This window comes from Amphiura filiformis, chromosome 8 (assembly GCF_039555335.1).
Source record: "Amphiura filiformis chromosome 8, Afil_fr2py, whole genome shotgun sequence".
Taxonomy (NCBI): Eukaryota; Metazoa; Echinodermata; class Ophiuroidea; order Amphilepidida; family Amphiuridae; genus Amphiura; species Amphiura filiformis.
This window is the reverse complement of record NC_092635.1, coordinates 31757388-31784329: the sequence shown is the minus strand read 5'-3', so window position 1 is coordinate 31784329 and position 26942 is coordinate 31757388. Positions and strand designations below refer to the sequence as shown.

General features: G+C 36.1%; 1 protein-coding gene across 1 annotated transcript in view; it reads right to left on the bottom strand.

Annotated features, from left to right (window-relative positions):
• Positions 1 to 1224: 1224 nt before the first annotated feature.
• Positions 1225 to 26942, bottom strand: part of LOC140158958 (NACHT domain- and WD repeat-containing protein 1-like) — a 250273-nt gene continuing 224555 nt past the window's right edge. Inside the window, 9 exon segments of the mRNA XM_072182251.1 lie at positions 1225 to 2363; positions 3934 to 4155; positions 5476 to 5671; positions 7021 to 7269; positions 7771 to 7943; positions 9031 to 9189; positions 9761 to 10108; positions 11584 to 11686; positions 13630 to 14225. Coding sequence (XP_072038352.1) covers positions 2128 to 2363; positions 3934 to 4155; positions 5476 to 5671; positions 7021 to 7269; positions 7771 to 7943; positions 9031 to 9189; positions 9761 to 10108; positions 11584 to 11686; positions 13630 to 14225 — 2282 coding nt within the window. The 3' untranslated portion in view covers positions 1225 to 2127.

The window sequence follows — 26942 nt, the reverse complement described above, 5'->3', positions numbered from 1 at the left end:
CATGTACCCTGTACCCATGACATTCCTTACCAATCCTGCATAATGGATGAATCAATTGTACGGTAATGTTATTCATAAAAACATGGACAAACATGCTAATTAGTGTTGATTATTTATGCAAATTAGACCAAATGAGACTAACTATATTTAAATTTTTGGTCCATAGAGTCAATGTAGCTAGGTTGTAGACCCAGATTTTGTAAAAATCCCATTATAGGTGTATAATCTAATTGGTACTTGTAGAACCAATAAGAAAACAAAACACTGTAAGTCCAATTTGGCCCAAATTTGAGAATGATGATCAAGAACACAATAATCAATTCCCCAATCAATCAATACACTTCACTGCCATAACTAATACTTCCGTAATAATCAAATGATCATAGTTAGAATTGTTTCATCAAGGTAGTATATAATTGCTCTGCTCTACATGACAAGGCTTTGTAAGTTCAGAGCAACTTGATTTTGCATTTATACCCACCTTAACAGCTGTTCTTAGGTCAATTAAGGTCAAAGTTGCTTAGTTTACAGCAAGCTGTCAGTTATTACGCTATAATGGTTACATTGAAATTTGAATAAATTTGAATCATAATAGTTATGTACTGAACCTAACTATCAAGAAAATGGCTCCTATGTAAATGGCTCCTATGTATTCGCTACCCTATTATAAGAGTAAGTACATACACATAAGACATTTGAAAATAATTAGAGCCTTGTTTCACCAAGGAAGTATAATTATCATCAAAAGAAAAGGAAACCCTGCATTATTCCAAAGTGAGATGAAAAATAATATTTTGTTTGAGCTGTTTTTATAATGCACTATTTAGCACAAAGTTGTTCATTTTTGTTTGGTCTTAGCCAATAGTTTTGTACGTATATACAATTAGTAGTTTGAAAAGTTTGAAATATTTTACACACTACTTCTTGCTAAAAATTGAAGAGATGATCATCTTGTATGATGAATTTTTGACCCATATGTCTAGTTCATCTAAATGAACTTTCAAAAGGCTAATATTAACAATACAAAGGATCCCAATTGAATTACCTTGCATACGATCCGATTTGGGGATCTCAAAATATGTATACTCTGGAGAGTTCTAAACCCAAAGAGAAATGAACAGACAATTTTGAGTACTACATGTACTACATTTATTTAAATGGATGCAGTATTGTATCCAAACATACGACAAGTACTACCGTAAAACCCCGTCTACAAGCATATAGTGCTTTTTATAAAAGCTTAATTAATTCGAAGCAAGCGTTAATATACCAATACAATAGATCGGTCTTAAAATAATACTTGTTTGTATATGCTTGGATCCGTAATTTATTTGCTCAAACTCCATAATGGCGCCTGGATTAATGGAGCTTTCATCAGAAGCACACTATATGCTTGTAGACAGGGTTTTACGGTATGTCCCCATTTGCCTTCCACCATGCAGTGATGTCTACCTTTGTTGAATGCATCCTTTAATCAAGCATATCATTACACATTGGGAAAGTGTGATGCTTGTGAAAGGTTTGCATTAACTCTCTTCACGCGGGTGTCGACTGCAGACGACAAGTTTCAATTTTTTTTTAATTCAAAAATTTCATAAATGTAAATTTTCATGACCATATTTGGAATCAGCATGAAAAATGCATTAAAATGAGTACAAACAAGCTTCAGTAGTTCTTAAGATAGCTCTTGATATTTTGAGAAAATATTTCAGCACTTCAACTTTTTCCGTTGAAGCGCATGGCTAGCACGCAGAGCATTAAGGGACATCACTGCAACAAGATTGTAATCTTTATAATTAAACAGTATTACATACTCTACATGGTTAACATGTTCATTTTCTGACAAATACATTTTTGGCCCCTACTTGAAACAAGTGACATCTGTCATATACAGCAGCCTCTTTCTTAAATTCGCCCAGATGCATGGACAGTTGTTGAAACAAAAACTTTGAAATAATCATTTAAAAAAAAGACAGGACTCCACTGACAAGGGGTTACTTAACAGATCCTTAAAAACCTTTATACACATTATACAAATTGAGTTGAAACAGGAAAAGCACAGTACATTGACACCTTACATGAGTTGTAATAGTACATAGAAAATAAGAAAACATAACAACTGGCATCTCATACAATGGCACAGACTCCTGATTTCTTGTTCTTCTTCTGTTTTCCCGATGGACTTGTTGGGTTATCGGTATAGCTCTGATGCCTTGCCTTACCACCCATTGCCTGTTTGGATCTTGTCGCATCTGGGTTTGATGTGGTAGATTTGCGGCTTTGTACACTTGGCAGGTTGATGGATGTCTGTTTGTGGACGAGTGGCGGTTTAGGCTTGATAGGCAGGACACTTGATGATGATTCTATTTCAAAGAAAAAGAAAATCAAAACAATTTTAAGATACTGATTATAATTTATCACAATTTAGCTGCCTTGGTTAGAAAGAATGCTTGTTTAAGATTAAATAAAAATAATAATTTTTATTTTATTTAATCTTAAACAAGCATTCTTTCTAATCAAGGCAGCTAAATTGTGGCATTGTGCTGATATGTGAACCTGTTAGCTGCAAATAGCAAATATAATTGTTGAAGAAAGCACTTAATGCATGATCAGAGCTGCTATGATATCTGCATATTTCATAGGAACATTTAGTAAGGATATTCAATTAACAGTTATAAATTAGCACATTCACATCACTCAAATCCGGTCTCCAAAGTAACAAACAACTGTGTCACATAATATGTTATTAAAACTGTTGATTTTGGTTTATTGTTGTTAATTACGGTATTCAAAGTTACAGGTGTGTCGCACATAATACATTATCAAAACCAACACAACCTGCATCTGGTGGGGGGGGGGGGGACTCAAATTTTGCAAAAAAAGGACCCACCCATAATACCAATATTAGCCTTCAAAAAGGAGTCACTGATATACCAACATGATACCTACCAGAACCTGTATAAATGTGTCAGATATATTTGACAAGATTTTGTAAGTGTTACACTCTTTTAATCAGGTTTCCAGAGTAACCACCTTGGTCTGGGGTGGTCATTTTATAAATCAATTTAGAAGAGCAGAAACGACACCACTTGCATTACATTCCAGATGTTAAATCTACATCATATGAAAAATTTGAGGAAAAATGAACGAGTCAGTTTTATTCTAGGGCCATTTTTCTATAACTGGTCTTTACATGTAACCCTATGGAGAGAGTGCCTGTTGAGGGTGCTATAACCCCCATTTTAGGAACAAAAATGTGATTTTAAAAAAACTGACCCGTGCAAATGTTCTAAAATTTTCAGAGTATGTAGTATGAACATGTAGAAATATAATCAAGTAGTTGCCCTACCTGCTCTTCTCAGAAAAAATAAAGTCCTATACCTCAATGATAATGAAACCTAGGTGTAACAAACAGGCATGTCAAACATAATACGCTGTAACACTTTTTGGTTACCTGTACATTTTGTTAAGATCTTATTCTAATCTGACATCAGAGGTGACAGGCGCGTCACACATAACTTATTATCAGAACTGAACAGGATTATGTAAATGAGCATATTTCACACTATTCAAATCAGGTATCCAATGTTACAGGTGTGTCACACATACCTTGTCCAAAATTCATCAAATGGGCTATTCCATTTAAAATCCACACTACCCCTGTTTAAGATTTTGGAAATACCTGCCACAGGAGGAGTATGAATTTCAAATGTAATGAGCACATTAGGCAGTTCCATTTGAATATCATACACCCTCTGAAAAAGATTCAACCTGAATCTTCCCCGAGGGAGGGTGAGTTTCAAATGGAGATGCTAAAGTGATTCCATTTGAAATTCACTCCCCCTCCATATGGAAGATATTTCCAAAATCTACCACAAAGGTAGTGTGGATTTTAAATGGAATAGCCCAATAGACTACATAATCTTTGCTTACCTTCTCTAATATCGATATCCACTTGGCTCTGTGACTTGATGTCTGCAGCAGGACTATTATGTAAACATAACAGTGGCGCACAACCACCCTCTTGAAGTCTTACGACAATATGACTGGCATCAAAGGACATCTGGAGCTCTTCAACCCCTATGTTCATATGGAATGCTGTGATGAGGGCGCCACTAGGTACCGCCCATACCCGCACTGTACCATCTCTGGAACCTGTGTACCAGGGTTAAAATGGTGGCAATGCAAAGTATTAGTCATAAAAATAACCAATGAAGGTCAGCCACTAGGTACCGCCCATACCCAAGACTGTACCATCTCTGGAACCTGTGTACCAGGGTTAAAATGGTGGCAATGCAAAGTATTAGTCATAACCAATGAAGGTCAGCAATAGGCTTGTTTATCTTGTTAATGATTGGGCTATTCCAACTGAAATCATAAACCCCCTATGGAATACATGACCTTAATTTTCCACACAGGGAGTATAGATTTCAAATGAAGTCACCCATTCAGGTAGCTCCATTTGAAATTCACACTCCCTGTGTGGAAGATTAAGGTCACATATTCCATAGAGGCATATGAATTTCATCTGGAATAGCCCATTAAAGTGGTCAATATTTGAGGTGTGTTCTAAAAAGGAAATAACAAAAAGGGTCCGTAGGGTTACACCAATCAAACATTTTTTAAAGCCTTAATCATTTGTTGGGCATATTCATTTATCTTTTTTTTTTATTTTGCATTGTTTTCAATCTTAGTGCTAAACAGTTGAATTGGTTGCAGCACATGTGCCATATTTTTCACATTCTTTTTTTAAACCTTTATTGTCTTAAAGCCACACTTTAGAAAAAAAATGTGGAAATGAGAGTATAAACTGACCAGTAGATACCAGTTCTAGTAATGCATGGCATATTGGATAGCTCATATTTACAAGACTATCCATGTCTTCAAGGTGAAATAACCCTACTCATATTACAGTCTTGCCAGCTGTCTGCCATTTTCTTGGAAAATAATGATTTTCAATGTGGGGCTTAAAATGAGTAACAAGGCAATCAATAATGGGAAAGGGACTCTTGTTATGGAGTAAAAAGACACTCTACATTAACACAGCATCCCATACAAGTGGACCCCCCCCCAAAAAAAGAAACACACACACCCCCACACACAAGGGGGAGTAGAAAAGGCATATGCCCATGGCAGGTCTGCAAAAATCATGCAAATAATACAAATTTTATCCTTTGAGCTCATGGTATATTAGGCACTCTTGGATTTGCTCTGACATTTGTTCATTTTACTCACTATATAACATGCTGTATGCGCTGACATTTGTTCACTTTACTCACTATATAAAATGCTGTATGCTCTGACATTTGTTCATTTTACTCACTATATAACATGCTGTATTTATAAGATGAGCATATATACATGGAAATTGCCCCGAAAATTACTTCTTTACTTTCCTTAGTATAGAAGTACAATAAAAACATGAACAAACGTGCCCGGTCTTGTACAACCCTGTGGTTCTTATTTATTACCCACCTGAGACAACTATACTGCCATCGGCAGTCATCTTTGCACTGGTCACTATGTCAGTATGTCCCTTTAAGGTCTGCTCAATCTCGCCAGTAGACATATTCCACACAATCAATGTTTTGTCGTGTGAACCCGAGATGACATTTCGATTGTGGTCGGCAATGGTCACGCACGAGACAACGTCGTCATGGCCAGCCAGAACCTGATACAATTGAAAGAGATGAAATTGCTATGATGATGAGATTGGTTTCGGTGAAATGTTTCTTTATCGTAAACAAGAAGACTGGCTTAAAAGGACGACTAGGGATTTCATTCATCTGAAATCAGCCTATGGACTTGTGGTAAATCGGGTGGACAGAGTCTTTGAAACATATTCCATGAGTTGGGTTTGAAAAATATTGCTAGGAACATCCACTGAAATGTTTGACTGAATAAGGGGAAAAAAGGATATATTATGCTTTAACTCAGAAACTGCAACATTTGGTATACTTAATTCAATGAATATACTAGTCTAAATAGAGCTGCCTGGTATTAAGATGGCGTGCATTGATTCACTGGAACAATAGTCTTTAAAAAACCTTTTGTTTGAAAAACTTGCATAGTTCAGCTGCTAAGCTAAAACATTGTGCATTTTATGATAGAAGCATGGGAGTTTCCACACATAAAGTACATGGTCTAAAGTTTATTTTAGGATGTAGAGGCATTTTGGATTTGACCCCTAGAGGTCATGAAATGTCACACAGGGGTAACAATTTGAAAATGCTCCAATCTTGTCAACAGATACATCAAATTAATCGTCTGATCACAAGGATTTCTAAAATGTATATTTTGTGTTACCTACCACCTACCTTTACAAAGTTATTCTACAAAAAACCTTATTTTGGGGTAAAAAAATGCACATTTTGGTTGTACAGGGGTAAAAATTCAACTTGCTCCGATTTTGACAAAAATGGTGGCAAATTGTCCGTTTAGCTGACATGAACCATAAAAAGAATAGTTTTACAAAATTATACATTTTCAGAAAGGAAATGACACAAGCAATCTAACTAGCATAATAGATTCCTACAAAATTACTGCCTTGAGGAAGGTATACAGACTACTATAGCACACCCTCATTCTGATTTTTAACATTCTGTATGTTCAAAATTGCAATTCATTTTGATTACAAATGCAGAGTATTACAAAGATTGCAAGAGAAAATTTCATGTGTCTGGTAAAGGTTTCTATCACAGACTACTACAGACCATGTATCAACAGTCAAAGTCCCCATGTATTGTATGCTGTGAATTCTCGCATATTCATGAGGGCCAATTGTTCGATTGTGCCATGTCTAACAATCACGCCAGCATTGTGTGCCTTCACGTATATGCGACAGAGCTCTGCGTGCCTTCGCGATTATGCGACAAACCACAAAAATACACGGTAAGTGCATAGCAGTTTTGTCTGTCACATTTCATGGAACAATTGTCCCTCATTATCGGGTATGATGTGGAGACATTGACTGCTTGTACGCGGTCTGTTATCTTTTTCGTCCATGGTTTGTATACTTACTTGACTTAACCTGCCCGTTTTTGTTTCCCAGATCTTGAGTGATTCATCCTTTGATCCTGTTATTGTGAACTGTGAATCCTTAGTGATGGTGAGGCAAGTAATATGGTCCATGTGGTTGATAGTTTTGACCGACTCTCCGCTACCCACTGACCAGATCTTCATCAGCTCATTGCCGTCTCCACTGACCGCCAAGTGATTGTCTGGGGTCAGGGCTACTACTGCTGATGGTCCAGAACATGAGAGCAATACCTGCAAAATACAAATGATAAGAATTATGCCAATGGGTATATCAAAAATTTCGAACTCATAATATATGTCTAACTCTACCCCTACGCCTAACCATATACCTAAACATTTTCCCTACTATTATTATCCATAACAATAGTGTTTTGGTATTAACATGGAGAAGTTGATGCACAATGCTGATGACAACTTAGGGAGGTGGAGGCTGGTAAAGCAACCATAAGGCCTAAAAATTGTTTTTAAACATAAACAAAAATTGGGGTAGGTAGGTAGGTAGGGATTTTCTTCTTTTTTTTACTTTTAAAGCTGAAAATTGCATATCATAAAGTCCTTGAAACTTTTTTTCTTCTTTTTAAAATTTAATTTAATTTTAACATTTAAAAAAAAAAAAAAAATTATTTGTAAAAAAAAAAAAAAAAAAAAAAAACAGGGTCGGGCCTACTTTTAGGGTCGGTCGGGTTATGCCAATCAAACAATTTTTTAAGGCCTAATGTATTAAGTTCTTACCTCTCCAGATTCTGCTTTCCATAGTTTGATGGACTCTGCAAGGTCAGCAGATAAAATGCGTTTGTTGTCGGACATTGTCATGATGTTAGAGATCTTTTCTGTGTGCTCTGTGAATGTGACGACACATATGCTAGCTACTATACTCCAAACCCGTACAGTGGCGTCTTCTGAGCCTGTATATAGAGATAAGTCAAACCTTATGATATAAACACTGATATAATAAGAATGAAAATGTCACAATATTAAGGGAGAACATTTTGACGGAATATTTTATTCATAGATCTAGCAGCACATTTTAGAGTGCAACAAAGAAGGATTTATATAATCTGGCTGCTTATATATGTGCAGGATACATGCACAAATACATTTTCTATGGGAATTTCACAAAACCCAACATATCATGAATGACCATCAAAAAAGTAACTAGTCAATATCAGGCAATTTGACTGCGTATTCGACCACACAGTGGATACCGCATTCAATAAGTAAAGCAACATGGTGCAATTGAGCTCCTCAAAAATGAAGTTCTGGATTGGTGTGTGAAATCACACAATGCTACACGCTCATTGAACGCAGCATCGCTGGTGAGTGATTGGTTGTGGTAACACTGTTGTTCCCTACCTTGGTGTTCAGAAGTACATTTGAGGAGAATAAGTAGGTATAACAGTACAAATCAGCCTCAATCTATAAGCCTCAATCTATATAGCGTGTCTCGTCTCAAGTTTAGAGTAACGCCATGTTTGATTCACCCTTGCTAACCTATTATCATGTGGCGTACACACACACATAGAAGGGTGTTCTGTCTATATGCTGGTGACTGACGCTGGTCTGAATCCACATTCAATTGACATACCGAGGATGTTTTTCGCCATTTTTTGTGTGTATGTATATAAGATGTACCTAGCAACTGTGGACGATATATTTAATGCACAATTGAAGGTGTATCTCGCAAATGAATTATACATGCAATTGTGGTCATTTGCAGACCTCTGAAACCGAGGACGGTCCCCGTTTGCAGAGTGGTCCACGGTTTAAATGTGAAATGTCATGTGCATGTCCACCGGCGTACCCAGGATATGTTCCTGCAGAGGGCTCAGAGGGGCTTTCAGAGTTATGCAGGTGCCTTAATGGCTAAAATCGCCAAAAAAACGGCTGATTTTTCATGATTTTTAACAAAGTGCAGCGGCCCCCAAAGCACCCCCCTGAACACATACGCACCCCTACTCCATCCCAACATACAAACACTAATCCAAACCTTACCTGACACTGCAAAGCTGTTGTCATCTGCCAATGCTACACATGTAACAGCCTTGAGATGGTCATAAAAGATTTGAGTTACTTGACATAATTCTAAATTCCACAGTTTCAATGTACAGTCATCAGATCCTGTGATCACCCAGTTCGCATCCTTGGAGAGGGCTGCAATACGGGAAGAAAATATCATAACAGTGAGTTTATAATACATTATTCCAAGATTTCTAAAAAAATATCAAATTCATGTAGAACCAAAAATAGCTTTCAAGAATTCTGTTTTTATGGCATAATCTGCATAATTTAGTAACAGCAGCCAACAAAATCATCAAAATTTAAAAGGGGTACTTTGGGAAAATCAAAATGCGTTATCAGACAAGGAATCAAAGAAATTAAACAACAGGTATTTTTTGCCCAGTTTTGTCCTTGATTTGTATGAAAAAGGGGAGTAAATTTAATGAAAAATATGTACAATGGGGCATTTGAACAAGTGAGGATGCTTATGTACCCACTTTTGTGTTGAGTGGAGGTGGGGGGGGGGGGCAGGCATATTGTTTGGGGTAACATTTAGACATAAACGATTTTGTGCTGCTTTCAAATGGTGAAAGTACTAAAAATACCTACTCAATGTATTGGAACATATATCCATAATTTTATCATCTTCATATGATTATATTCAATGTCACCCATACTATCATTTCCTCCCAAAATATTTTGCTAAAAAAAAGTTTCGACTCACCCGTGCATGTCACCTTTCCTTGATGTACATTGAGTGTCAATTCACCCTGTGGTTCCTTGGGAAGATTCCACACCCTGACAATGCCATCCATCGATGCCGTCAACACAAAGAACCCATCCCTTGTCACCGACACGTTAGTTATAGCACCCGTATGACCTCCCAACTTCTGCACCACTTCTCTCGTCTTGAGATTGTAGATGTACAAGTCTTTGCTGGTCGTGCCCAGTGCAAAGTAAGTGCCGTCTACTGAGCTACTGATGCCTGTGATATGGTCTCTGTGTTCATCTAGTGTGTGCACCTCACTCCCTGTTGCTAAGCACATGACTTGTAATTTGCCATCTTGATAACCTGTGCAATAAATATATCATATAATATCCAATATAGCTAAATGTACAGTTGAAAAGAGTGCGCAATACCTAGGTAGAGCGAAAATACATCAGTTTCAACACATTTAGTGTTGTTTTATGGTACCCTGGGTTTCACGTCTGTATGCTATGGGCGATCATCAGCAAACTAATTGTTGTTTTGATGATCTTTTTTACACGGCTTGGTACCTTTCTCCTGTGGCGACAGGTCGATATGAGTTCTGATTTCTTATTTAAAGTGTTATTATTATTGATGATTTGGATTTTTTTCCCCCAAGCAGAGGTTGCATATAACCCTGATTGATGTATGGATGTATTTGACCTTTTTACTATTTTGAAACTGTTTCGGTCACATTAAATTCATTTTGGCCACAAAATGGCTGTTTTTACTTTGCATACAGCTAATATACATGTATAATGTATACATATATTATGAGGCTTTATCATTTTTTTTTCAATCAATCTTAGTTATCAAAGGACGTAAGAATCGGATGAGTCGGCGCGCACGTGCTGCACTGTGTTATATCGTGTCAAGAGCCAATAAGATTGCAAGGACATTCTTAAGGGTTTAAGAATGCTTGTTAAATGATTGATAGGCACTTCCTACATCCTTCAACAGTTATTTATATGCTCTGCATTAAAGACAAAATGGTTCGGATAAAATAATGTTAATGCTGACTGTTACACGGTTGCCAAAAAATTACAGCCCAAATCGCGGGTGAAATAATTGAACTGTCACCAATTTCCTCTTAACCAGTAGTTTCTATGCGACAGGAAACTGCATGAGGTCACGACAGCCAATGTTGAAAAGTTGCCCAATTTTTCTCCCAAATTACGGGGTTTGGCAACCATGGCTGATTAGTGATAACATGACTGGTTGAGTGGCCTATTGCTCATTCAACAGTAGCATACAGGTATATAGTCTCAGAGCATACCAAGCCAAGTCATCACAATCCACCATTTTCTATGCATGTATATGATGACCACCACTTATATCATTTCGTTTAACCTAATTATGTACTGGGCAGATACAAACCCTCCACATGGTAAAATACTCCTGTGGTCTTGAGTTGCAAACTGATGGCCTTTGAAAGCTCATCACATCAATATGTAAAATGACTACAGAGTAGTAAGTTTATAGTTTTAATGCAGCTGACCCTTTTTGTCTTCATATCAAATTAACCCTAATACTACTACAGCACAAAGCAACTGCAAGGCCATGCATCCCACATGATCCTGCCAAACTATATATACGCATGAAACCGTTGGCCAGGCAACAGTCACACACATGGCTAATTGCTATCCTTGCACCCAATGGGTCGGTGGGTCAAATCCCGGGCAGGGAAAACAACTTTTCTCTTCAACTTCTTCCTTCCTTCCTTCCTTCTTTCCTTCCACTTATGCAAAAACCAGAGAGGAAAGTTGGGTCAAGAGTGAACATCATTAAATTCTACTTACCAACCATAATGAAAGCATCATTTGCTGACACCGTCATTTGTGTAATGGCATGATCATAGCATGGTATACTATCCAGACACAGGAATCTCTGTAAGCACCACAGCTGTAGGGTAAAAAGACACACAGATAGGTCAAAATCTTGGATGGCTGCATACAATGAGTTATCACTGACTTAGGGCAAGAATTGAACTTTGACATGTGGCTGTCACTTTTATATTATCAGTGAACCAAGATGTCGTCTAGTCATGTGCCAGGGTCATGTGATTCTGGGATTCCTGTGTATCACATGACCAACAAATTCCAGCACATTCCACCTTTACTTCCCAATTGCAACCTCATGGATGAAATGCAAATTGTGTTTTTATTTACGGCTATTTCTATGACCAGAAACTTCTAAGGTGACAGTGTAGTTTACATAAGAATGAGTGAACGCGGTACTACCTATGGCATGCCTCTAGATTACCAATGGTAAAATGAATAAATGTAACCTGTTACAATGAAAGGTACCTTATTATCATAACAATGACAACCACAATGGTATCATTTTAATGCTTATTTTATTATCTACAAAATTAACATCAAATTTTCCAGTTCCAAAATCTCACTCCTTATGTATCGCTGTAATGGGTCACTAATGGGTCACAAATATAATAATAAGAGTACACCAAATTTCACTGAGAATTGCTGACTTGATTTGATCAATAAGCTCTGAAAATCTTTGCTAAATGGACAACATATCTCAATAACAAAATTTCTTCATACCACCTGTAATAGAACATGGTGCAATGGACTATTCCAGTTGAAATCCACACTACCTAAGTGGAAGATTTTGGAAATATCCTCCACAGCGGGAGTATGTTTTTCAATGTAATTGGTCAGGGTTAATCATTTTATAACCCATACTCCCCCTGTATTATGGCTTTAGCTATATCTGGTGTGAGTATTTCAAATGGAAGTTACCCAATTGTCTATTGTATTCAAAGCTCATACTCCCTCTGCAGAAGACTTTAGGTAAATCTTCCACAGGGGTAGTGTGGATTTTAAATGGAATCACCCAAAGTGAATGAAACAAGGTAAAGCTACGAATCTAAATTTGGTCCTATAGTGGTATCGAATGATAGCACTACACAGCATCATCATCCCTATATTTTTGTGTCAAAAATTGCTGGGATAATACGGCGAATCCACTCGTTCTTCAAAAGCTACGCATGGCGATTTTGTTCGAGATAGGCAGAGCGACTCAGGCTAAGCATATCACTTACACGATATGAGATACATAGCGTTTCCATTCATACACGTTTATCATTCGATCTGCGCATGCTCAGTATCCCATATGGCGTTGCCATTACAAGAAAATTTGATTTGTTGTCAGGTAAAACCCATGTTTTGTTTTCAATTAAGTCACTGGAATTTCAATTAACTAAGATATGATTATCGTGTTCTTTCAACACATATATTTAACTGCATTTTCCCGAAATGTTTTTAAATCGTACGATAATAATGTGATATATTAAGCTGTTTGAGAATATTATCATTACCAAGCATAGCCCATTCAGCTCAGACCACGGTGCTGTACATGTAGAGCACTGGCTATAGAATATTAAATCACATGTCTATAATACAATACAGCACAGTGAACAACTATACAACTTCCTTTATCTGCGTCAATAATAGAATATTGATTCAAATTGAATTGAATACATCTCTACATCTGTACACTCATCACTGAGCGATCTAGCGATCGGTTTCTATCCAGTCAGAATTCCTTTTCTTGCGTTCGGAAAGGCGAGCTATCTTATTGGTGAAATACCAATCGCCCGTCGCTCACCAACGGAGTATTACGGCGTGATTAATTTCAGGGAAAAAATAATTATTTAGAGGCTGTCGACACTGTGCACTAGGCAAATGATCAGGTTGCGATAGCAAGAGCTATTGGTACCTATTGATGCACCGATGGCGCTAAACGACTAAACTAAACATGGTACCTTATTACCCCTCATACACTATCTCTTTTATGTGGAAAATAAAGCAACATTTTCTACCTACCCTGATTGTGCGATCTAATGATGCTGTCACCAGCACATCATCATGACTGTTGACCGCCATAGCGATGATACCCTTCTTATGTCCTTCCAAAGTAAATTCCAATTTTCCGGTATCCCCCTGGAAACACAGTGCCTTGGCATCGGCAGTGGCAGTGATTACACTCTTATTGTTATGTGTGATATGCACACATGTAACAAGCGTAGTATGTCCTTCAAATGTCAGAATCTTTTCACCTTTACTTGCACACCACTTGATTGCAGTCTTATCTCCGGCTGCCGTCACTAAGAACATATTGTCATACGACGCCATTATGCTGGTGATTTCGGCTCCGCCGTGGCCGTCGTGCTCCCAGACTTTCTCTTGTGACGCTATTTTGTAAGCGGCTATAGAGTTATCTTGTCGGATGCAAAATACACATTGGTTGTCGTGGGAGACGGTCATGTGCAGGATCGGGCCATTGGTTTGAAGCGTTGATAGGTATGGTTCTCGTGGTGTCGGTAACCATGATGCCAACGGTACCACTAGTGGACGTGTGAACTGCTCGCACCATTCCATGGCACTATTAACAAGACTTTCCAAGTACTTGGGATAGCTACCTATTGAATAAATATGAATATCAGGCATGATTAACATTTCTCTTCATATTCATTGACTGGATTTTTCTAATGAGAACAACATTTGGCTACAAAAGTCACAAAAGCAGCAGCAGTGATGACAACTATCTAGTATTCTGAGCATAGACTCAGAATATCAAGTGAAAAGCTTTATCAATTTACATGAAAGAATATCTAAATATACACAGTCAAAAATTGTGAACTGTTATCTTTTATTTCTATACTTATATATATTTCACAGAATGTGCTCTAAAATTAGGTAGCACTTCCATTACTGAAACTAAAACTTGTCTATAAATCAAAATATATATATATCTAAGGCATATATATATATCTATAACCTGATTCATTGAACTTTTAAGGTCTTTTGTTTCCATAGTGACACTTCGCTTAGTAGGAATTTGAGTCTAATTGCTACTGCATTGATGTTGCAAATATTATAACCTTAAATTGGTGAATAAATTAGCAGTCCACAAAAATTGATAGTGTTGTGCTGTAGATAAAGCTATTTAACCTAGTCACACTTGATTAAACTCGTCATAGGCGAACATTATGTTTTGGTTATTGTGCATATCATTGTCAACTTGCAACTGTCAACTCCACATAAATGCACAAACATGACACAATATGCAAAGCGCACTTGTGTAGGTGGTGCACCCAAATCCGTGTACATCATTCTATATGTGACACGATCTGGTCCATGGGGGCCAAAGGTGGCAAATTTGAAACTGAGATAAAGGTAAAAGTATGGAGTAAAAAAACAATAAAATACATAAGAAAATAGGCATCAAAAAACTTCATAACTTTAGAACCAAATATGCTAGACCTTTGGTGTTTTCAGTAAATGATAGCCTATTGCATGTATGATGTAATAATTACAGTAACTCAATTTTCAAAAATGCCTCCTTTGGCCCCCAAGGACCAGATCGTGTCACATATTATGTTTATTGATCCAAAATAGTACAAGTCCTAGGCTTTTACGAGTTGAACAAAGTATAAAGTTTATCACGAGGTCCGGGGTTCAAACCCTGCTCAGGCCTGATATTTTCTGCTCTCTCAATTTATTATATGTCAGTTTGCACAAGCTTCTTAAAGTCATTTAAATCACAATTTCTTGGGCTTGCATCGTTTATTTCCCATCCTCGCATATATTAATTGTGTCTCGCACTGTCTTATGCCCTGCCAGGGTGAAGCATATAGACCTCTTCCTTTCATCATTTATAAAGTTTATACATGATATCCTAGCTCTGTTATAAATTGAATGTATTACATTACAGTGGTGACAAAACATATCATATTCAAAACAGAAGTAAACAAATAAAGCAGATAATATAAAAATAATGTCAATGGGCTATTCCATTTAAAATCCACACTACCCCTGTGGAAGATTTTGGAAATATCTTCAACAGAGGGAGTATGAATTTCAAATGGAATGAACACATTAGCAGTTTCATTTGAAATGCACCCTCCATCTGTGGAAGATTCAGGTTGAATCTTTCTCATCAGAGGGTGTATGAAATTCAAATGGAGCTGCCTAATATGCTCATTCCATTTGAAATTCATACTCCCCTGTGGCAGATATTTCCAAAATCTTCCACAGGGTAGTGTGGATTTTAAATGGAATAGACCAATTCATGTAATAAATGTTCATATGTCTGTGTGAAAGTCTGATTAATCTGTCCATCTCTATCACTCTTCAATTTGTCTTGTTCTCCTTTTTCTACTTTCCTCTAGTCTACCACTCTTCTTCTGCCATGATTCAATCAATGGGCTTTTCCATTTAAAAAACACATTCCCCCTGTGGAAGATTTTGGAAATATCTTCCACAGGAGGAGCATGAATTTCAAATGGAATGAACACATCAATTTGAAACTCACCCTCCTTCTGTAGAAGATTTGTGTTGAATCTTTCTTAGAGGGTGTATAAAATTCAAATGGAGCTACCTAATGTGTTACTTCCATTTGAAAATCATACTCCCCCTGTAGAAGATATTTCCAAAATCTTCTACAGGGGTAGTGTGGATTTTAAATAGAATAGCCCAATGAAACCTTAGAATCAAACCCCGGTTATGGACCTGCTTTTAAGATGACCGTTTCTCCCTCGTTTCTGCTCCTTTTTCAAGCAGCGACATGCCTGCTGCCATTTATATCAGGGAATGGCTTATTGTATTATGCTCCAATAAATGTTACAAGTAACATCTGTTATATAAATACTGGAGCCAGAGAAGATGTCCTACACTTCCCATAATGCATTTCTCCCATTTCAATTATCTGTACTGATTTGCAATCAACATGGGTCGATAGTGACAAAAGAAGTACGGAATGAACAGAGCACATCCAGATCTTGCAAAATATGTTTATTTCACGACTATCGATCCATGTATGTTTAGCCAGTTTATTCTCAACATGAAAACAAAGGAGTTGATGCCCGGAGTTGATGAAATAAGGGGATGTATCATGTTGCAAAGGATTCTGGGAAGGGTAAGATATCTTCTGTATTGAAGCTTTACTGGAGGAAATTGCCTATGACTTGGGTTGCATATCAATATTTACCTGCTTGCTGCATGTATGGTTCTTGCAATTTACTTGTGTTTACATAAATCATCTACCACAATTGATATCAAATGTAAGACATTAGAAATAAACTATATGTATAAACTTGTGTATCTGTGTCGAGGTAAGGAACAGGATACATTTTATCTTCATGTTAAAGACACAAATTATTTGGTACAGTGTGCTGCCTATTATATTAGCATAGAAATCCAATGTAATGAAGTCATTTTAATGCGTTACTTTGTCCCCTCACAGGCACACAAGGACAATGCCACAATGTTGCAGCCGGGGTCAAACAAATGACAGTACATCTGTGCCATAATATGTATATTTGTGTAAGTGTGTGAGGGCGCAAGTTTTTTCTTGTGTCTGTTTGCAGGGGTGTGTTTTATGTGTACATCTTGTGTGTTCATATGTTATGTTGTTGCATGTGTCATTTTGTTTACACAATATATGTGTGTTTTGCTTGTGCATGTCACATTTTGTGTGCGTATATGTATCCATGTTTCATTTTGTTTATATGTCTGTATTTTGTGTGCCCATGTCAGATCTTGTGTGTTCTTGTTGGTGCACATGTCTGTCATTTATGATTTTTTTTATGACACATCTAGTGTGTTCATATGTATGATGGTACACATGTGTTATTTTGTTTATATACCTTAGTTGTTGGGTTTGTGAGCCATTGAATCCCTTATCAGGAATAGTCTGTGTAGCTCAGTGGTTAGAGCGCTCGCCCGGAAGTTAGAGGTCTGGGGTTCAAGTCCCCACACACGCAGGTATGTTCTGAGTTTTTTCTCTGGTTTATCTGCCCATGCATGTTATGTTTCCATTTGTAATTTCATGTTTAATTGTGCTAGTGTGTGATGCATAATTCTTCTTTCCCCTGTCCATTGAATCTGTAGGCCAGTGTGTGTCTTTTGCGTTCACCTATAAACATATATATGACAGGTCAATGTACTCTAATGTTTATAGTATATGGCTTATATAAGTAATCTCTTTTCTATGTCAAAGCTGAGATGATAAGCTGAAAGCTCATATGAAATGAACATTACAAGATAGAAAAAATCTTGTTTACTGGATTATATTATGAGTCAATTTTGATTTGATTGAAAAATATCACATCCACTAAAAGATAGAAGATGTATTAAATGTTCTATAAGCGTGTTAAATATGTTGAAAGCAAAATATGTGATAATCTACACCCTCTTAAGCAGTATGTTATACATGTACCAATGTGCTGATTCTGACAGCATGGGGTTTAATTTGGATCTTTCAATCACATGGATGCATTTGATTAGGGGTAGTATGGACTTCAACTGGAATAGCCCAAAAGTGTATTTCTGGATTATTTTGCCATGCACCTAGTAAATTTTGATTTAAAGTTGGCGCTTTTATGCGTTGTGCGAGTAATGTGTTGTACACATGCAAACCTTTGCAACGCTCAAGCTTACAGTTACATGCTGATCCATTGAGGGTGTTGTTGTTTTTATTGCTTGCAATATGTTTGCACTGATTTAATTTGCAAGATGTTTTCTTTGATATTGCCTTATTGGTGTGTATTTATACAAAACTTGGTTTGTGTAATAAACTGTCATTTCACAATGATGCAAGTTTTTCATATTTTGTCCCCAATTTTAGTCTCATTTTTCCTATTGTATATTGTACAGGTAGGTAATGTTATTTGTCTGCTATTTTTATGTATCTACACACTACAATATTCCTATTACGACCACCTGCACAGGTACACCATCGTCAAGATACCTAGCTGGTACACACATAGTACCTACACAGTACCAGCACTGCTACTGCACAGGACCCACCAGCAGTGGGACTACACTGGTACTGCACTGGTACTCCCCTGGTACTGCACATAACCTGCCAAGTACCTTGGTGATGGTGTACCTGTGGAGGAGTCCGCAATAGGAATCTGGATGTGTAGTTTTTATACTGTTGCCTCTCTTTTGAACCAGCGCATTGAAGCTTTTGCATAATGCATTATATAAATGGTATTTCATTATACATGGTTGCTCGATTTTGGCCTTTACCAACAAAATGCCGGAAGTGCACTATTTTGTACCTATGTGTGACAAACCAAGAATGGGAGATTTACCATAACATTACACATGGAGCAATTCTGAGTAGGTACTCTTTGGGTCTAACATCCTTGGGTAAAACTCACATTGCAACAAAAATAATGCATGACTGTATTTCTCAATAAGATGCAAATTGTAAAACATTCAAAATTCATAGTAAAATAGTACTGTTAATGAATTTTCATGCTTCATTTTGCTTCTCTGTTTTATTGCTGATAATATATTATGTCTGATAATATAGTATGTCTGAAAATATCAACAAAAATGCAAAAGTGGCAAACTTGAGAAGATTGCAACAGAAATTCACCTGACAATGAATTGAATATGTACAAATTTGTTTTAGCGTGAAACTAGGCAAAATTGGCAACTTTTATCTTCATTTAGTATCTAAAAATAAGAATTCTACAGAATGACATTTCAAAGTTGATTGATCAGGTGAAGCTGAGACGAATATTTAGGTATATTCGTCTCAGGGTGAAGCAACAAGAAAGCTAATCTGTTATTTATAAGAGTTGTCAAAGTAGCTACAATTTATGTGGCAATTTTGTAAGAAAAAAGGTGTGTAAAGCAAGTTTATACTTTCTGAAATAATGTGAAAACAAGAAGTAGCTGTATAAACTTGAATTTTGTGTCTACAAATATGAATTCTTGATCACAGTAATGAATCACAGTTGCTTGATAATTTCAGAAAAGCAAGTTGTTAAAAGACGGCAATATTTGATTTTAGACAGTTCTTTAAGATGCTACGAAGAAATGTTTACAGCTACACTTTTAAGGCAGTTTTGTAAGGAAGATGCATGTTTGGTTGCAATTGAGACATTTATAACATTCTATCTTCTATGAAGTGAATTGGATAAACTTTAGAATAAGGGAGACCACTTTATCATTAAGAATAAGAGATCTGAATTGTGGTGACATCCATTGTTCTGAAGCTACTGTGTGAGAAAATTGCAATTTTGAAAGAAAAGAAGAAAAAAACAAGGTATCGCTTTTCTTCTTGTAGCAAACAGTACACATAAAAACACATAACAACATCATGCTTACTCTCGACTGGATTATAAATCAGCATTAAATAAATGTTATCAATTATACAAACAAAGAAAAATATTTAGTTTAACAAGATTTTCCAAAGCTGGTTTTTTATACAATGTACATAATTTTAGAAGCATGATTAATTAATAGGTAATAAAAAGATATTAGATTTTTAGCTGAGAGAAAAAAAATGGTGGGCGTAAGTCTCTTAGACATATGTAATGCTCTTAAGCTGAAAAAGTCGTTTGCAGACCAAAATCAGTCTTCATTTCACGTTTCTGACAACTGAAATTTGATTTTTTTTTTCAAATGAAATTGGACAATTCCATCAGAATTGGTTTTATTTCTTGAGATATATAAAACATTTGTGCAAAAATCAATTAAATACAGAAGAAATTGAAGACTTTCTTTTGGCCATTTCTTATAATCAATTTTAGCAATAAACAACTTCTTTTTCTGGATGGCATCGCAATTTACTCCTACACAGTGTGGGTTTCTGTCTGTGTTTTCACAAGAAATCTTTCAAAAGTAAACTCCTCCATCTTATGTAAAATGTGAAATGTCACAGGAATATCTGGATGTTTCATCCCCAGGAAAGCTAAGATTGATTAATTGGTTTGTCTCTTTAAATTCTCACATGTTTTTAAATATATCAACAATTTCTGAGAAGAGGAGAAATATCTTGAGTATTGTACCTTCCTATGTAACTTAATTCAATGCATTCTTGTGTCACTAGTGAGACTAAATAAACAGGCAAATGTTTAGTTAGAGTTTAAAGGCAAGAGTTTAGCACAATCATAATTTTATGATCAAAGTGGGAGTACAGCTGAACTTTTAGCCTATATAAAAATGTAACAAATTTTTTCACAAAATTGTAAAATGAACTCAATAAGCTTTCTAAAAAGGAAAAATATCAAGAAAAATTAATGGTTTTAAAGTCTGGGTGTGAACATATCTTTAGAACTCTAGGTGACATTTAGCCTATATAAAAATGTAACAAATTTTTCAACAAAATAATGTTTTACGGGCAAAGCGAAAGGAAAACAAATTTACCCATGGCGAGAAATGGACGATCCCAATTGTGTATTGTCAAGCCATTGCTTGCTCCCTGCTGTGTGTGTTGTTGTGTTGTCATGGCATGGGATCAATAGGTGACATTGATTTTGTAGACATCTAGTGAGTGATTGAGTTGGATGGGCATTTATGTATGTTACTTCATCAAGTGAACATCAGTTGAAAATTTGTTCCTGAATTACATTTAAAAAGGATGCCTGGCTGGCCAATGTCCATTTCAAAATTTAAGTGCCGGAAACTCAAGATGATTGTTCGAAATCTACGCCACGCTATGTACAATTGTTGGCTATTGGCTAAGTGGCTAGATTGGCGGCTGTTATACAAAATGTAGATTTCCAGCACAAATACGCAGATAAGGCCAGGCATCAACACAATGCTAAACTTTGATGTAAAAAATATGGATAGTAAAATCAATATTTCTGAGTACGTCTCGGGAGCTATAGGCCTATATCCGTATACAATCGTGGAAATTGATTGTATGATTGGTGTCTGCTGGTAGTCTCACTGATCGGGTCGACAATTCAGGCAAGCAGCCATCTGATGGATCGATTAATGTCTCATCAGTGGACGACTTAACCGGGTGAGAATGATTTTATGTATTTGTATGTATTCTGTAAATGAAGGCGTCAAAATAATAATTATATTTATTAGGGTCTGGCTCACGCAAAAATGCAGCAAAAACATAGCATCCCTGTGGCTTATACGCAGTAATAATGTTTGTTTACTGATCGTGGTCCCACGAATAATTCATATAAGGTGTGGTTATGTCCCAATTATGGCCCCACATACAAAAATGTGCAGGCATTTTCAACAACGTAAATTATCGGTCGTACCCAAATATGGTAGCTCATTATCCAAATAAGGCAAGTCGTAATAAACGGCGCGCTCATGACGTCAGGGTTCATGTGATGGTTCAAGAAATCTGAGCTCTGGGCGAATCAATCGATATCTGATAAGCAAACATTGACTTCCCATTGAAAACCAATGACGTTCTCTCCGGTGTTGTCTTATCGTATAATTGTGAGCCCAATACTTTATGGTTGATTGGTTTTTATTGCCCGGCAAAATTTGGACAAGAGTCAAGTTTTGCAGCGCGCAATTAGGGTTTGCAAAATTTAAGTAAATTAAATTATCGATTTAGATATTGATTGCTTCAGTATTAATTTAAGTAGGTTTTTCAGCAATCTGGTATGTTTTCAGGGCAAGGTTGAGAGTCATATTTTACTTTTAGAGAGGGGCCGGTGAAAAGATATCAATTGGTAAAAAAGGATAATTGTTTGCTAAAGGAAAAATTGTCGGTTTTCATGAAATTTGGTGTTCGAAGGACTAGATTAAATCTCAAAAATGTGGGGATCATGTAGGTTTACGTATTAAAAGTTGGAAAGTCAAATAAAGAGTTGATAGATGTCAAATTATGTTAGTTCATAATAATAATAATAATTCAAGCGCCATGGACAAATTATGACGTATCAACCAATTACAAGCATTGGTTGCGTATGCGCCTAGCCGCTCAGCAGCATGGTAGTATGAAAGCAGCATTATTGTGGAATATAAATAATAATTGTATACTCAATATTACACACAATTCGATTTCTCCCGGGGCATTCAGTTTGCGATTTCTCGCTTAATATTCATCAAAATAATATTTGAAAGTCACATAAGTAACACTGAATATGAACTTATTAGATTGTAGAATGATTGAATTATTTTGTTCATTAATAGAAATTATGTTCGAGTTTGGAAAAATGAGTATTGAAAATTCATTGACAAGTTTTGTTGTGTGCATGATTAATACACGTGTACGGGGATGATGCGGTCGGCCATCGGTCACGTGACCGGTCACTAGATCGGGGAATCCTAACAAATAATAATAAGCATGAGAAGATAATTAGCTGTAATTAGCAAAAGATACGATGTGCAGATTATAATATTTAACACCACTTAATGGCACAATAGTTCAGCAAAGGCAAGTATTTTGGCAAATTTCAAATTAGCCATAGAAAATCTGAAAACATAATAAGTGTCGAAAATGTCCGTGTGCATTTCCTCATTTAAATCCGTCAAGGTGGTGGTATGGGCAGCCCGTCTCCCTTAGAAACTTAGCGAATTCAACATATTTTGGTCATATTTTGGACATTTTTTAGGCGGGCTTTCAACATTTAAAGTTAATGCAAGTAAATTTTGGAAGTTGGCATAACATTGGCATGCCGGGTTTTTGTGGCATACTGTGACTCATGGGTATATTTTACCTTTATAATTCCTTAATTGACAATTATGTCTAAGGCTAAGCTTATTCTGAATGAAATGTGTATTTAATTAATGCATGTCTGGTTTTGGGACTTACTTAAAGGAAGGTATCATGAGTATATTTTACTTTCTCAGTTGACGATATGGCTATGCTTACTTGTTTCGCATAAAATGTATAGTGCCTATTTAATGCATGCAGGTCACATGGGTTATTATGCATTACTGCTTGTTTGGATTAATGGTTAATTGTGGCATAATGCCGTATTTATAAGGTAGCCTAGTTCCAATTTCATCTAAAAGTGGTCTGTAGTGTAGGGCTAATTTCAGTCAAAATGCATCGATAAACTGGTACGGGCCGATTTAGTCCCTGGACTAGAATTGTTACTTTTGGTCTTGCTCTTTGGATCGTTCGTCTAAATGGTGATCTAATTTTAGTCACTTTTCGTGACAAAATTCATTGAAAAAAAAAAAAAAAAAACTTGGACCATGAAAAGAAATCGTTCATCAAAATGGCGATCTTATTTTTAGCCACTTTTCGTGTCAAAATACATCGAAAAAAAAACAAAAAAAAAAAAAAAAAAAAAAAAAAAAAAAAAAAAAAAAAAAACCAACAAAAAAAAAAAAAAAAAAAAAAAAAAGGAAAAAAAAAAAAAAAAATTAAAATAAAAAAGGCCAGGGTTTATGAGGTTGTTTTTTCGTATGGGTGAGTGGAGCTTGATCATACTGGCATACCTTTTAAGTAGGGATAAAGTGATGTGAACGTACATGTCCTTGTTAGGCTTTGATCAGGTGCTCAACAGGACTAATGTGTATAAACTTCAAGTAATTATAGAACTCGATGGTGAAGTTCAGAATTTCAACTGAAGATTATTTCACGATAACTGGGTGAAGAAGGGTCTACAGATAGTTTAGGTCATCAAATGACATCGAATTGGTCGGTATTTTTTTTAAGGAGTAATTATGAGTGCCCAATACATTTATACTCCTCTTTGGTCACTAGGGGAGGCCAATTTTAAATCATTAGTGAATTGAATCAGGAAATTCATTAAATAGAGGTCTGAATTTCATGGAAAATAGGGATAAAAATTGCCGAGGTCAAGTCAATAAGATTTTCAAAAATGGGAGAAAATGTGTCCTTCAGCTCTGGCGTTATGTATACAAATGCCAAGTATTATTGTGTCTATTTTATTGTGGGATAAGGGTTATTAAGGCAAAGATTGTGACAGTCTGAACTTAGTCATTTAATAAGGAGCAATAATTGATAGTTGCAACCTAGTTATGTCAGGTGGAAGGAGAAAGAATGAGGCAAGCAAGTCCTTTAATTTCACATTTTGAAATGGTTAAAATTGCATCAGGAAGAAGATCGCACAAAAATGTTTTGACTCGTATCTACATAACAAGAGGAAACAGGAAAATGTTTGGCGAGTCAGGGAAAGAAATTAATAATAATAAATTTAAAAAAATCAAATCATTGGTTTGGATCTCAAATAGAATCTCAAGTTACACATGGTAATTAGATGTGCTGGCAGGTTGTTTCCCATTTTCTTTCTTTTTATTTTAATGCAGGCAATACCAATGACATTTTTGACGCTGGTGGTAATAAGGAAGCCTGACCTGTATGTACATGTACACCTGGACACCCATAATTGCTAGTGACTACTAGACTTTGTGTGAGCTGAAAGTAGACTGTCAGATGCACAGCGAAGCATCGTGAAAACTTTGTGTTATCTGTGAAACTGTACTTATGCACAAGCACTTACAAGGAGAGCATCTTTTTCACAAATAGACTGTTAGAAGTCAGATCTATTGAACCAAATAAGTTACTGAAGTCGGAGTCCAGCCAATGAAAAATATAAGCTTCTCTTGTTGTATAAAATAGCATCCTTTGATCAACCACAGTTGAATCTTGCACGGAAAATATTAATTTGAGCATTCTTGCAATGGCAAGTAGTGGAAGTTGGGAAGATGTGTTGTGCATGATCTTGCCATGACCGGTAGCGTTTCAACATATGAACTAAGGGTCGCATGAACTTCGAGAATGCTGGAAATAAAGCTGAAAATAATGCTGAAAATAAACTTCGAGAAGACTGAAAATGAAGCAAGACATCAAGCAGAATGCTGTTATCCACATTTGTCCAATGTTACCCATGCAAATGGAATTCAACCCAATCACTGGGTTCCGTATGTGCGGTTGTGCTTCAGTTTACTGTTCAGTGCAATGTGTATACATACTCAGATTACAAGGTCTCTATCCACTACACGTACAACAGAATAACCTGATTTTCTGCCTGAGATAGGCGAAAAGTTTTCTTATGAAAGTGATTTTCCAATGGTTGACTAAAAGTACCAAAGCAAGTAACCAATGCGATGTTGATCATGAGATAGCTTAAACACAAATCAACTTCGTCAGATAATTGAAGAAAGAAGAATAACTTAGAGAGCATCCAACTTTGCATGGATAATGGACTTTGGAAGTGGAAGTGAAAAGACATTTGATAGAATTTGTCGCGAGTTGAACGAAAACTTTAGGGGACTACATGTACATGGCAAAGTTTCATTGGACAAATGAATATGGGACTCAGAATATCATTAATATCTGTTTTTCTAAAAAAATTGGATTGTATATGCGTTTGTGAGTAAAATCTTACAAGATGTAACAAGGTGTAATTGCATTTTGATCAATCGTGCCTTTTTTAGGCTTACGCTGTGCAGCATATTGCTTGTCTTTCTAAACTGGTTTTGATATATTGGTTTTTGTGTGTGTTAAGATGGTAAATTCAAATATTGTTCATATATCTTATTGTATGATTGTGTGAATTGTAATTGAAATCGCATTCCAAGACATTTATTGTTTCTGTGCGCTGTGTTTAATTGTGAATGCGTATTGCGGTCATTTCTCTTATTTAATTTTTGCATAATGCATATTGCATGGCTTTTTGCTTTTCTGTTCTCGAAATTCTGTTGCATTTACGTTGTGCAATATGTACTGTGTGCATTGTTTGCTTTTTGGTGTTTTATAATGTATATTTCACAGTTAATTGCATTTTGATCAATCCTGCCTGTTTAGGCTTATGCTGTGCAATATATTGCTTTATCTTTTTAAACTGGTTTTAATATATTGGTTTTGTATGTTTTAAGATTGTAAATTCAAATATTTTTTCATATTATATCTTATTGTATGTTTTTGTGGAATGTAATTGCTATCGCATTCGAAGGCATTTTTTGTTTCCGTGCGCAGTGTCCACATGTTAATGCGTATTGCGGTAATATTTCCCTTATTTAATTTTCGTGATAAGGCATATTGCATTGCACAGTCAATTGCATTATGTTTGATCTTGCCTTTTTAGGCTCATGCTGTGCAATATCTTGCTTGTCTTTTTTCACTGGTTTTTAATATATTGGTTTGCTTGCTTATATCAAGGGGTTTCCTCAAACTTTTTGTATGTTTTAAAATTGTAAATTCAAATATTGTTCTCATATTTTTACAAATGTATGTGCTTTTAATACCATGTCTTGTAAAGCGCTTTGAGTTCTTTTGATGTAATTGCGCTATATAAGAAATAAATATTATTATTATTATTGTTATGTAACAATCTATACGGTTGTGAGCACCCTGAGTAAGATATATTGAAGTGCTTTGCGTTATGTAATAGTATGACAGGGTGGAGGTATTTGAGTAGATTACATCCGGTGCGGTATCT